Source organism: Procambarus clarkii, chromosome 14 (assembly GCF_040958095.1).
Source record: "Procambarus clarkii isolate CNS0578487 chromosome 14, FALCON_Pclarkii_2.0, whole genome shotgun sequence".
In the NCBI taxonomy this organism is placed as follows: domain Eukaryota; kingdom Metazoa; phylum Arthropoda; class Malacostraca; order Decapoda; family Cambaridae; genus Procambarus; species Procambarus clarkii.
In genome coordinates this window covers 10,488,993-10,503,557 of record NC_091163.1, presented here as the reverse complement: position 1 = coordinate 10,503,557, position 14,565 = coordinate 10,488,993, and the positions used below count along the sequence as shown (strand labels likewise).

The window sequence follows — 14,565 nt, the reverse complement described above, 5'->3', positions numbered from 1 at the left end:
CCTAGCCCACAATACTGCAGTTGCTTGAAAAGTTTCCATTTCAGAAGCAGGATCAGATAAATTTGAGATCCTTGGGGCATAAAATCCACAAGACTCAGGGTCATAGGTGTTACTGACCTAACAGGTAGCATGATGGTGGCAGAAAGAACCATCTTCGCCACTTGGCAAAGTCAATGAACACCCCCTCAAAGTCTCAATTAGCAAGTGTGGGCTCGACGGGCCGATCCATAGTAAAGCACATAATACACTGCAGGGAAATTACCAGGGACTGAAGGCAACTAGCCAAACAGGACACCCTGGCACAGAAAATGTTCACTTGAACAGTCAACACGTGCAGCCACACATATAGGACTGTGGAGTGAAGCTGTACCATGCCACCTCAACTAGAGCACGTACCCCAGTGCACCCCAACTCAACTGAATATCAATGCCCCCAACCATGGGCCTAAGCACAGGACCTAAAGACTCTTAAATTACCCAATGTGAAGTATTCTACCCTGGTGACCTGGACTGGAAAGGACAAATACCTGAACACACAGAAGTAACTGTCAGTGCTGGAGAAGTGCTAGCCAGCAGGCAGGGAAGAAGACTCTGAATCCATGAGGCCCAAAACACAAAATGAGCCAAGTGCACACAACAAACTGGATAGAAAATGCACATGTGAAGCTACTACCAAAAAGGAACAATAACATAAGCAAATGGCCCCCATCAGGACGATATTCAATTTGGCTTAGAAGCATAGGAACATGCTGCTACTGATGCTGACCCAGCAGCACTACAGTGGTGTCGAAGACACATCAGTAACAGAAATGACTTGAGAGTTGGTGGAGGACCAGACTGTGTCCCCTCCCCGGTGACAATTAGTTTAAAGTGAGTTTTTTTTTTTAATTGTTTGGAGAGTTGTTCGGCAGTTTTCAAGTTTTTGATTCTCATTAACCTTGCAGTTGTTTAATGCTTTGCTGATGCTTTGCCAATGGGGCTGGTGAAGTGACACCTGCTCCCTACACCTGTGAGGAGGCCAGGTTCTGGCTCTGGTCCCAGGTAAACCAAACAGAACTCCAGCAACTGATGTGACCTAGTAGATAGGAGCAATCTTGGTGAGATAGATTTAGGGAGAAACCAAGTGGCTGCTCCAAAACAGTTGTTGCATTGTTGCATTCTTGTACAGCTACTAATACACGTAGCATTTCGGGCAAGTCCTTAATCCTATGTTCCCTGGAATACGACCCCCGCGAAGAATCTTTTTTACAACCAAGTACCCATTTTACTGTTGGGTTAAATAGAGGCTACAGTTAAGGACTTGCACCCGATAAATCTTCCCCGGCCAGGATACGAACCCAGGACAAAGCGTTTGCGGAATGCCAGGCGAGCATCTTACTACCACGCCACGGAGACTGCCGTTGATATATCTCATTTGAAAAAGATGATGTAGCCAAGTTTCACTTTGAGAGTTCTTACTTAATTGTTCTTAGATAGTTATGTTTGAGGAGGTTTAAGCATCAGTTCTCTGGTCCCATCTCTTAACATCCAATTTACTGGCATAAAAGTTTCAGACCCTATTGAGCTCCATCATATCTACATTTGACTGTGTATACAGTCTGTCTCCACCACATCACTTGTCAATGCATTTCATTTGTTAACTACTGTGATACTTAATTTTTTTTCTAATGCCTGTGGCTCATTTGGGTAATCAGTTCCACTTGTTTTCTCTTGTGTGAGTATCACCCATGCTAAATAATCTGGCTTTATCTACCTTATCAATTCCCCTTACAATTTTGTATGTGAATAATCATGTCTCCCTTAACTCTTCTCTCTTCCAACACTGTGAGGTTAAATTCTTATAGCCTTTCCTTGTAACTCATACCTCTCAGTTCTAGGACTAGTCTGATGGCATACCTCCGAACTTTTAATAACTCTGTTTTGTGCTTGATGAGACATGGACTCCATGCTGGAGATGATTACTCCAAGATTGGTCCAACATGTGGTATATAAGTTTATGAATGATTCCTTACACAAATTTGTAAAAAAAGCTCTTATGCTAACCAATCTAGCATATACAGCTGAAGATATCCTTTTGATGTGAGCTTTAGTAAACAGGTTCGATGTGGTATCAACGCCCAAATCTTTATCTCCACTCAATTCCTGTAGGATTTTATCTCCCATTTTTTATTCTGTGTCTGGTCTCATGCTTCCTTTGTCTAGTTTCATTACTTTGCACTTAATTGAGTCAAACTTGAGTAGCCACTTGGACTATTCATTAAATCTGAACAGGTCATAATCTAGCCTATCACCATCTAACACACAGGCCCACCAGTGGTATTTATTATTTGTGGTTTTGTTGCCGAGGTCTGCAGTCCAGCCTTACAAGAGGAAAAATCAAAGAGCCTTACTTTTAGTGATAGATAAGATTTACAAGTGTTGTAGAAACAAAATATTGTAAATCTGAGATCTGCAAGCAAACATTCTCAGATACTGAGAGGGGTTAACCCTTAAACTGCGCAAAACGTCGTATGATGTGACATTGAAGGGGGGTATAATTTGAAAAATATTCAACTTATGTAAAAATTACTTAAAAATATTAAACGAATCTCCAACTTATTGGCTTCAGCTTCGTGAAACTTTCATCAAAATATTTTCAGAAATTTATTTTAGACAAATATTAAAAAAAAAAAAAATCTAGAATTTCAACTTACTTCAGTATCCAAAAATCTAGTTTCTGACTGATTCTCACCATTTTTACATATAGAGTGCACAGCTGTCTATTCTACAATCCTTATAGAATTGATTTTTCATAAACTCTAAACGTTTGGAGTCATAAATTTTTGTTGTCTAAATTTGCACATATTTCAAATGCCATATAGACAAATTTTTTTTTAGAGTAAACTATACTCAAAAGCTATAATCTAAATATATTAAAATGAAGATCATATGCTATTCTAAGAGCATAACAACACCAAATGAACAATGGTGATATTTTTATATTTTTGCAGATGATTTCAAAATATGAAGTTTTCAATATTCAATTTTATAATTATTTTTTATTTTCTTGTTTTTCAAGTTACACTGGTATCATTTAGACAAAGTTGGAACATTTGCCTAGTAGATTATGCACAAAACATTTGAAAAAGAGTTTCAGAAAATTTAAAAAACTGAGTTCAATGTCACACATCATATGACATTTTGTGCAGTTTAAGGGTTAAAGAAAATAAGAAATTTCGCTATCTTGAGGTTATCTTGAGATGATTTCGGGGCTTTTTAGTGTCCCCACGGCTCGGTCCTTGACCAGGCCTCCACCCCCAGGAAGCAGCCCGTGACAGCTGACTAACACCTAGGTACCTATTTTACTGCTAGGTAACAGGGGCATAGGGTGAAAGAAACTCTGCCCATTGTTTCTCGCCGGCGCCCGGGATCGAACCCGGGACCACAGGATCACAAGTCCAGCGTGCTGTCCGCTCGGCCGACTGGCTCCCTGTCCCTGAGGCTAACTCTAACCAACATTTTCTATACTGTAGTGTGAATTAGTGAGGCTTAATTGTAACATTAATGTTTTTTTTAAGTTTGAAGCTTCCCTAATTCAAAGCTACAACAGAGCACAAGGATAAATACTTGAAACGAGAGCTGATCCTGAAAAAATTACAAAAGGAAGCTTCATTTCACAAACACACTTGTATGTTTCAAGTTAATGTAAAAGGAGTTTTTAATGGCAAAATCATTCCATTGCTGAGGAAATATTATAACAAACAAATGCCATAGCAAGGGCCATATTAAGCTACAGTAAGAAAATAACTCGTAGCCTCTAAAATGCAGGTAAGACGCTCTTAATCTTGACTAATGTAAAACCCTTAGTTATAAAAATGTTATTTGTGAAAACTAAAGTACTGTACTATTTAATTAGCCTTGAGTAGGTTACTTATAGACATATCTTAAAGAGATATCTTAAAACATCTATAAGTACAGTAACACATTCAATAATATATTATAATTGTATCTTTAATGCCATCTGTTTTATCAATGAACTACAACAACACAGCTAAACAATTATACATCAGAACACTATATGATCCCAAGGAACATACCCTAAAAATTATGTAATTATACTTGAAAACTGTCATTTTGAGCCTACAATATAGATACTACAATACATTAGCCTTCATGATAAATAAAACAAGAAATCTTGTTTCCATACAACAAGTTCAGGCCTAACAACACCCACAGGAGCATACCTGGAGAGGATTCTGGGAGTTGTTCTACTCCCCAAGCCCAGCCTGAGGCCAGGCTCAACTGTGAGAGTAAAGCAGCTCTCACTACAATACTCAGCGGGATACCTAATTAACCTATTACAAACACACCATTTAAAAAGATTTAAGTTTCTCTACTTTCAATGTCTTAAAAATATATTTGACCAAGCTTCCTAAACAGTTCCATACAGAAATAAACATTCACGATCAAAAAACCTATTGTTCAATTCTGGCAAAACGTAACCCTAGACTTAATTGTCGTATGTTTATACCTGTAGAGATATGTACTGTATGTGTGTGTAAAGTGATATCTATAACAAGAAAACTGAAGACACTGTGATAGAGCAAAAGTGGTGACTGGTAACTTGTTACCAGTAACATTAACTTGTTACCAGTAACATTAACTTGTTACCAGTAACATTAACTTGTTACCAGTAACATTAACTTGTTACCAGTAACATTAACTTGTTACCAGTAACATTAACTTGTTACCAGTAACAGTAACTTGTTACCAGTAACATTAACTTGTTACCAGTAACAGTAACTTGTTACCAGTAACAGTAACTTGTTACCAGTAACATTAACTTGTTACCAGTAACATTAACTTGTTACCAGTAACATTAACTTGTTACCAGTAACATTAACTTGTTACCAGTAACAGTAACTTGTTACCAGTAACATTAACTTGTTACCAGTAACAGTAACAGATGTTAATGGGGCCTAAGATGGATCCATTAGTGGAGCTAGCAGCAATTCCCTGTACTTTAACAGTAGTATTTCCATTGGTAACTGATTAGATATTAACAAATAAATGAATACTTTAAAATTAGCACAAAGAAAATCCCTCACCCCTTGCTTGTGTTTTCAGCCTCCTCTTGCAAGTCTTCCAAAATCCTGCAATCGATAGTAGTAGTAAAATTTTTAACAAAATACCATACATAATAGACCTTATCCTAATTTAGTTTAGTTTATGCTAGTTTTATTTTCTTCTTTAATGCTTCCAATAAATGACCTTATAAGAAAGTAATAACAAAGAAACTAACTATCACACCTTACATTTTATTGTAAATTGCAAAGCTCTGCACATTGCAATGGACTATAAAAACAATTTAGCTTACCCCTTGTTGGTGTTATCAGCTTCCTCTTGCATAACCTCTAGTATTCGTTTGCAGGCATTAGTGCAATTCTCAGGGTTGCCATAAATAGTGATGGCTTTCTCCAGCGATCCAGCGTTATCCTTTCTGTGAACATCTACTCTGGCTCGGGTCTGTTAAAAAGATATTTAACTCGTACCCTAAACCTCAAAATCATCAGACATTTTAGTACTGTATTTTGTTAATTTAGATAACACTTCACTTAAAAAATTCAAAAGGTCTTTAAGACATGCCCTGGTGACAATATTAGAATAACAAAAATATTATGGTAATGCACTAACACTAAAGCTTATTTTCTAAGAAATTTGCCATTTATTTCAGTGACTGCAGAGACAAATAACAAGTAATAAATTTAAACTTTCTATTCCAAACAGATACGAATTTATTAAGTGTGCTGTACAGTACTGAATTTACAAATTTGTCAATTTCTAGGAAAGCTTCATACCTGCTGTGTGATTGTCCTGATTGTGGACCCTTGACGGCCAATTATAGCTCCAACCATCTCGCTCAAAACAAGGATACGAAGAGGAAAGTCTGTGTGTCGCTGAGATGGCGAGGAGGTTCCTGGCCCTGCCATACGACCTCCGCTCATTGGGCCACCGCCCATGGCACCCCTCGGCCCACGCCTTCGGTCCATTAAGCGGTCCACACGAAGAATGCCACCTTCTAAATTGTAACCATTTAGTCGCTGGGCTGCCTCCCTCGCTGCATCCATGGTCTCATATGTCACATGCACCACCTTAAACAAAACATTAAGAAAGCAATATATATCAGAAGCCATCAATTAAAACTAGTGAATGGACAGATAATTTTAAAGACAAAAATGCTGCAGAATGTATGAGAATGGAGGCCTGGTCGAGGATCGGGCCGCGGGGTCGCTAAGCCCCAAAATCACCTCAAGGTAACCTCAAGGTAAGAGACAGGAAAGAGTGACAACTCTGTTCTTGTAGAGGATTATCTACTTCAAAAACCTACTGAACTCCATTACAGTACACAATGACATCACAATAAACATGACATATCTATGAGAAAATCTTTGGAGGACAGTTAGTTCGATTTTGCCATCTTGCTTTAAGGAAGCCGGTGACTGAGCGGTCAGAACACTAGACGCGTGATCCTGTGGTCCCGGGTTCGATCCAGGGCGCCGATGAAAAACAATGGTCAAAGTTTCTTTCACCTGATGCCCTTGTTACCTAGCAGTAAATAGGTACCAAGGAGTTAGTCAGCTGTCACGGGTTGCTTCCTGGGGGTGGAGGCCTGGTCGAGGACCGGGTAGTGGACCAAACTCTCACAAGTCAAGCCTGGCCTCGGGCCAGGCTTGGGGAATAGAAGAACTCCCAGAACCCCATCAACCAGGTATCAACTAGGTAATTAATGAGAGCTAGAAGAGGACTGTCAAAGCCAAACAATGCTTTTTCTTGAAAAGAAAAGAAAAACTCGACTCGACAAACTCCTCCAAAAGATACTGATCAAGCAGGCTGTGCGCAGCAGAGTCCAAAAGCCTGAATGGAAAAAAAAAATGATGTTCCAGGATCAAAACTTTGTACCTGGATTGCATCTGGATGAGGTTCTTCATTTCTGCCATACACAAGTACCTGGAATTTATCACTGTTAAACATCATGTTATTTTATGCTGCCCAATCAAAAACTTATTAATATCAGCTTGTAGTTTTTCAATGTCTTTTCCAGAAGCAACTTTCATACCGATTTTTGTCATCTGCAAAAGATGACATGAAGCAGTGACGTATTTTTATCTATATCTAATATGAGAAGAAGGAAAAACAGTGGTGCAAGGATTTTACCTTGAGGTACAGAGCTTTTAACTGTCCTTGGGCTATTGTAACACTAAATTATACTAAACACTAGTTTTTTGTAACACTAAAGTATTGTAAACTATACACTTTGCCACTGAACTCTGGTAACACTTGATTGAAGTAACCCTTGGAATACTAGTTATTGAAACACTGGTATTTTAGATGCAAAGTACTATGAACTGAAATATTGTGTACCACGGCTGATTACACCCGGTACCTTTTCAAGGAAAATGCTACACAGAGAATTCTTACTAACTAGACGCCTCCACCATCCTGCCTGGTGTTTAGCTATATCAAGCAATGAGGCAAGAAGCATTGTTTGGCTTTGACAGTCCTCTTCTAGCTGTCATTAATTACCTGGTTGATACCTGGTTGATGGGGTTCTGGGAGTTCTTCTACTCCCCAAGCCTGGCCCGAGGTCAGGCTTGACTTGTGAGAGTTTGGTCCACTAGGCTGTTGCTTGGAGCGGCCCGCAGGCCCACATACCCACCACAGCCCGGTTGGTCCGGCACTCCTTGGAGGAAACAATCTAGTTTCCTCTTGAAGATGTCCACGGTTGTTCCGGCAATATTTCTTATGCTCGCTGGGAGGGTGTTGAACAACCGTGGACCTCTGATGTTTATACAGTGTTCTCTGATTGTGCATATGGCACCTCTGCTCTTCACTGGTTCTATCCTGACTGGTTGGTTGTTTTTGTTGACTGTTGTTACTTAGCTCCACACCTTCATGTCACCTCTGTGCACCTCTGTGACACAAAGCAAGACACGACAGTATGTCCTATAAGTGTACTCTACTACCATTTATGAATACTTTTTAAATTGATTTGACTTCATTTATAATCACCCTCATTGAAGAAATAACCCTCCAGAAAGTAAGCAAAGTACAACAGATAACTGCAAGGTCCATATAAATTGAACAAGCCGTACAGCGAATGACTTTGTGAACTATCCAGCTAGTAGTTAGATCATACATCCTCTGCTACAGCAGACAACTGCACCATGGGAGCTGCAGCTACCCCTGCAGACAACTGCACCATGGGAGCTCCAGCCACCCCCAGCAAACAACTGCATCATGGGAGCTGCAGCCATCCCTGCAGACAACTGCACCATGGGAGCTGCAGCCACCCCCAGCAGACAACTGCATCATGGGAGCTGCAGCCATCCCTGCAGACAACTGCACCATGGGAGTTGCAGCCACCCCCAGCAGACAACTGCATCATGGGAGCTGCAGCCATCCCTGCAGACAACTGCATCATGGGAGCTGCAGCCATCCCTGCAGACAACTGCACCATGGGAGCTGCAGCCATCCCTGCAGACAACTACACCATAGGAGCTCCACCCACCATTTGCAGACATCTGCACCCTGGGAGCTCCACCCACCCCCTGCAGACAACTGCACCATGGGAGCTCCAGCCGCCCCCTGCAGACATCTACACCATGGGAGCTCCAGCCGCCCCCTGCAGACATCTGCACCATGGGAGCTCCATCCACCACTTGCAGACAACTGCATCATGGGAGCTCCACCCACCCCCTGCAGACATCTGCACCATGGGAGCTCCACCCGCCCCCTGCAGACATTTGCATCATGGGAGCTCCACCCACCCCCCTGCAGACATCTGCACCATGGGAGCTCCACCCACCACTTGCAGACATCTGCACCATGGGAGCTCCACCCGCCCCCTGCAGACATTTGCATCATGGGAGATCCACCCACCCCCTGCAGACATCTGCACCATGGGAGCTCCACCCACCCCTTGCAGACAACAGCACCATGGGAGCTCCACCTACCCCCTACAGACAACAGCACCATGGGAGCTCCACCCACACCCTGCAGACATCTGCACCATGGGAGCTCCACCCACCACTTGCAGACATCTGCACCATGGGAGCTCCATCCACCCCCTGCAGACATCTGCACCATGGGAGCTCCACCCACCACTTGCAGACATCTGCACCATGGGAGCTTCATCCACCACTTGCAGACATCTGCACCATGGGAGCTCCATCCACCACTTGCAGACATCTGCAAAATGGGAGCTCCATCCACCACTTGCAGACATCTGCACCATGGGAGCTCCACCTACCCCCTACAGACAACAGCACCATGGGAGCTCCACCCACACCCTGCAGACATCTGCACCATGGGAGCTCCACCCACCCCCTGCAGACATCTGCACCATGGGAGCTCCACCCCCCCCCCCTGTCAACAACCCCCCAGACCTTTGCTTGATGTCACACAAATCTGACTGCCCCACGAGTGGCCAGCTCCTTTATCTTTTGGGACTTCAAGGGCTGAGGAACAGGCGAATCCCTGCGTACCCCTCAATTTATCCTGTTCTCCGGTTCCTTCTGCGGGTTTTTTTCTGGAGGGGCCGAATGGTGATTAAGGGGTATACTGGGGTCTGCATGCTTGAATATATGGTGTGTCGATGACGCCCTTTGTAGCTACATTTTCCCTCTGTGCTGCATTTAGAGTCGGGTCATCCAGTGAGAACCCCTAGTGCTTGGGTGTCCTCCTTGGTGTTTATCTTCGAGCCCTGGCAAGTCCCACGTGTCTTTTTTGTGATTCATTATGGATTGGTCAGCTGAGCCTGCACTCACTACTTGCAAGTTTGGGGAATGTTCATCAACTTTACAACATGCTGATGGTTATTTGTTGTCTCTGCCATGCTGCCTGTTGGGTGAATGATACCTTCTACTAGGAAGGAATGCAACATTCATGTTCACTGGGTCTCTATTCACACTGAGATGCCTCATAGGGAAGAGACTTATCAGTCAGCTGCTGTCTTACAGGTTAATTTCCCATGTTCATTATTTAAGGCATGGTGCTCGCTTGGATGCCATGGAGTTGGCCCTCTATGGTGTTCAGGGATTCCGAGTTGGAGAGGCTGGCGAGTTCCTCATCTCTAAGTTTGCCCCTCTCTCTCTCTTTCCAGTTCTGTCTACCAGGATTTGCTAGACTTTTTCCCTCTCCCTCCCCTCTTTGCCCGTGTTCTAAAACAGGCTTTTGGTTCTGTCTTTTTTCATAATTTGCCCCTCTTATGATCTGTGGGGGTCATATCTGATTTTATATGGAAGCTCCTGGACCCATATTGTGTAAGCCTACTGGATTGCCTGATAGTGCCTTCAGTGGAATTCATCTTCAACCCCTCCTCTTGTGTCAGGTAATTTTTAGTTCTGGAGTCTACCCTCGGTTTTCTTCAGTCAATGCAACTTGATTGGGCTTTGGTACTTGAGTTACCAGTATTCACATTTTTTTGTTGGGTGTCTCAGTTGTTTCCAATTCCCAAGCGGGACTCAACAGACTTATAGTGCATTCTTGACCTCTTTGTGTTGATCTGTTTTAGTCCTTATCAAACCTTACGCATAATTACTTTAGTTCAGGTCTGCCAAGTTTAGCAGGTGGGTTCATGGGTGGTGTACCTGGATTTCCTTAACATGGACCAGCACGTCTTTATTAATTTGAGATTCCGGGACTTTATGCTTATTGCTTTTCTATTTTCCCTTCTGGCTTGAAACTGACTCCCAGGATATTTACCTGGTTAGCATAGGCAGTTGCAGTTACCTGCCGGATGGGGTTCTGGGAGTTGTTGTTCACCCCAAGCCCGGCCCAAGTCAGGCTTGACCTGAGGGCCACTAATACTAGTGGCTTCGATGAAGACAGGAAGCTGGCAGCTTGGCAAAGGTCCCCCAAGGGACCTGTGACTTGTGAGAGCTTGGTCAAACAGGCTGTTGTTTGGCACAGCCCAAAGGCCCTCATATCCCCCACAGCCTGGTGGGTCCAACACTTCTTGAAGAAAACGAAGTTATTGAAGAACTTCTTGAAGAAAAACTTGTGACTTGATTGTCTTTTGGGGGTTCATGGGGCCCTATCTCAACGACTGCCCCAGCTATGTCTGCAAGCCAGGGATTTGGTCTTTTCCCAGCTTGCCAGGCTTGAGGTCCTGGTGAACTGATAGTAGTCCCGGTTAATTCTGTTCCAGGTTTGGATTTGGTTGGGTCTGGTCTGGGATTCTCAGTAAGCTTCCCATTCCCTGCTGCTTGTTTCTCTACTTTGCCTGCAGAATGTAAAAGTACTGGAGCAAGCACAGTACCCTGGGGGACTGAGCTCTTCACAGTTGATGGTGGGATTTTATTTTGTTGACTATTACACATTGGGTTCTATTAGTAAGGAAATTGTAGATCCATCTGCCTATTTTTCTGATAATTCCTTTTGCACGCATTGTGTGTGCAATAACACCATGGTCACATTTGTCTAAGGCTTTTGCAAAATCTGTGTAAATTACATCAGCATTTTGCTTATCTTCCATGGCATTAAGGCCATGTTATAGTGGTCTAGCAACTGTAACAGGCAAGAGCGCCCTGTTCTGAAACCATGTTGTCTGTGGTTATGGAGATGCTGTGATTCCATATATTTTGTGATCTTACTTCTTAGCACTCTTTCAAAGATTTTTATGATATCCCTTCCATCGTTAGTGGTACCATCTACGATGCGAGTGCTCTAGGTCTGTAATTATTTGCCTCTGCCTTATTTCCTTCTTTATGGAGTGGTGCTATCTCTGATGTTTTCAGTATGTCAGAGATAATGCCAGTATCTACGCTGTCTCCAAAGAATGTGAAGGGCCTGCAAGTGATTTTTTACAATTCTTGATGAAAATAGAGTTCCAAGAATCAGGGCCTGGTGAAGAGTGCATAGACATACTGTCTATGGCTTCTTAAAAATTCAGTGGCGATAGGGTGACATCTGATATATGATTTGATGTTGGTATCACATCCTGAAAAATTCCTTTGGATTATCAATCTTCAGTGTGTTTAGTGGCTCGCTAAAAAGAGTCGTACCGATTCCTCAGTACTCTACAGTATTTCGCTCATTTCTTTGTTGACATAAGAACAAAGGTAACTGCAGAAGGCCTATAGGTCCATACGAGGCAGCTCCTATTTATAACCACCCAATCCCACTCATATACATGTCCAACCCACGTTTGAAACAATCGAGGGACCTCGCCTCCGCCACGTTACGCGGTAATTGGTTCCACAAATCAACAACACTGTTACCGAACCAGTATTTACCCAAGTCTTTCCTAAATCTAAACTTATCCAATTTATACCCATTGTTTCGTGTTCTGTCTTGTGTTGATACTTTTAATACCTTATTAATATCCCTTCTGTTATATCCAATGATCCACTTGTAAACCTTTATCATGTCACCCCTAACTTTTTGCCTTTCCAGTGAATGCAATTCATGCTTTGTCAATCTCTCCCTGCATGACAGGCCTCCAACTTGGGGAACTAACCTTGTCATCCTACGCTGGACACGCTCAAGTGAACCCGCGTCCACTCTATAGTACGGCGACCAAAACTGAACTGCATAATCTAAATGGGGCCTTACCAGAGCAAGATTAAGCTGAAGAACAACACCAGGTGTCGTGTTACCAATGCCTTGACCAATAAATCCCAGTGTCCCACCCGCCCTACCACGAACATTCATACACCAACCCTCTGGCTTCAAACTCCCACCAATCACATCTTCCAGATCCGTTTTGCATTCCGACCCCACAATCTTAACACCGTCCAGCTCGCATCCTGCAACACCACCACCACCCAGCCCCAAAACTCTACACTTATCAGCACCAAACCACACCTGCCAATCTTTTGACCATTTCAAAACCCTATCTAGATCAACTTGAAGTGATACCGAGTCTTCTTCCATGTTAATTTCCCTACCGATTTTTGTATCATCGGCAAATTTGCAAATGTTACTACTCAAACCTGAATCTAAATCATTTATATATATTATAAACAACAGAGGTCCCAGGACAGAGCCTTGAGGCACTCCACTTACAACATCTTCCCACTCTGACTTAACCCCATTTATACTAACTCTGTTTCCTTTGGTATAGCCATGCCTTAATCCAATTTAATATAGCACCCCCCCCAATACCATGAGCCTCTATCTTTTTAATCAGTCTTTCATGTGGTACTGTATCAAAAGCTTGGGTAAAGTCAAGATACACAACATCACAATCCTTACCACTATCAACTGCCTCAACTATGCTGGAATAAAAAGATGGCAAATTTGTTAAACATGAATGGCCATTTGTAAAACCATTTTGCAACTTTTGCGTCAAGATGAAGACGTATTGTATTTGCAATTATCGATTCAAGTAACTTTCCCACAATAGACGTTAGGCTAATTGGCCAATATTTTGACGCAAGTGATCTGTTTCCTTTCTTAAAAATTGGTACCACAATAGCAACCTTCCATGACTCTGGCACTCTGCCTGACTCTATTGATTTATTAAATATGGTAGACAGTGGCTCACAATGCTCCTCTTTGCTTTCTTTAAGGACACTGGCAAACACTTCATCCGGCCCTGGGGATTTGTTTGGTTTAAGTTTTACTATTTGTTTCATTACATCCTCCCTGGTAACTGCTAAACTAGTCAACCTGTCCTCGTCCCCACCCACATAGACTTGTTCGGCTGAAGGCATATTGTTAAGTTCCTCTTTAGTAAATTCAGATATAAGATATTTATCAAAAATACTATCATCTCTTCCTCATTGTCCATTATTTGACTTGTCTCAGTTTTTATTGGGCCTATCCTTTCCCTAATCTTTGTTTGATATAACTGAAAAACCCTTTAGGATATGTCTTTGCTTGCCCTGCTATGCGATATGATAGCAAATGATAGCAAATTTGTTAAACATCAACGACCATTTTTAAAACCCTGTTGTGAATCATTTATTAATTATGTTTTTCAAGATGAAGACGAATGGTATTTGCAATTATCAATTAAAGTAACTTTCCCACAATAGACGTTAGGCTAATTGGCCGATCGTTTGACATAATTGATCTATCTCCTTTCTTAAAAATTAGTAACACATTAGCAACCTTCCTCGACTCTGGCACTCTGCCTGACTCTTAATGATTTATTAAATATGGTAGACAATGGATCGCAAAGTTCCTCTTTGCATTCATTAAGCACCCTGGCAAACACTTCGTCCAGCCCTGGGGATTTGAGATTCACTATTTGTTTAATATCATCCCTGGTAACTGTACAACTAGTCAATCTGTCCTCATCCCCACCAACACAGACTTGTTCGGCTAAAGGCATAGAGTAAAGTTCTTCTTTAGTAAATACTGTACAGAGTTAAAATATTTATTAAAAATACTACTCACCTCTTCGTTATTATCCGTTATCTGACCTGTCTCAGTTTTCAATGGACCTATCTTTTTCCTAACCTTTGTTTGATATAACTGAAAAAATCCTTTAGGATTTGTCTTTGTTTGCCGTGCTATACGAACTTCATAGTTTCTTTTTGCCCTCTTTATCTTTTTTACATTTCTAACCAGTTGTACG

At 42.0% G+C, this 14,565-nt stretch overlaps 1 protein-coding gene across 8 annotated transcripts in view; it reads right to left on the bottom strand.

The window, feature by feature from the left end:
• The window catches only part of Imp (IGF-II mRNA-binding protein), a 426,087-nt gene that overhangs the window by 25,747 nt on the left and 385,775 nt on the right, over positions 1-14,565 (bottom strand). For 5 of the 8 annotated variants that reach the window (XM_069324365.1, XM_069324370.1, XM_069324369.1 and 2 more), the window contains 3 exons: positions 5,837-6,130; positions 5,356-5,504; positions 5,087-5,131 (listed from right to left, as the gene is read on the bottom strand). In XM_069324365.1, coding sequence (XP_069180466.1) covers positions 5,087-5,131; positions 5,356-5,504; positions 5,837-6,130 — 488 coding nt within the window. The remainder of the gene's footprint in view (positions 1-5,086; positions 5,132-5,355; positions 5,505-5,836; positions 6,131-14,565) is intronic. The other 3 variants (XM_069324366.1, XM_069324371.1, XM_069324364.1) reach the window with 1 other exon arrangement.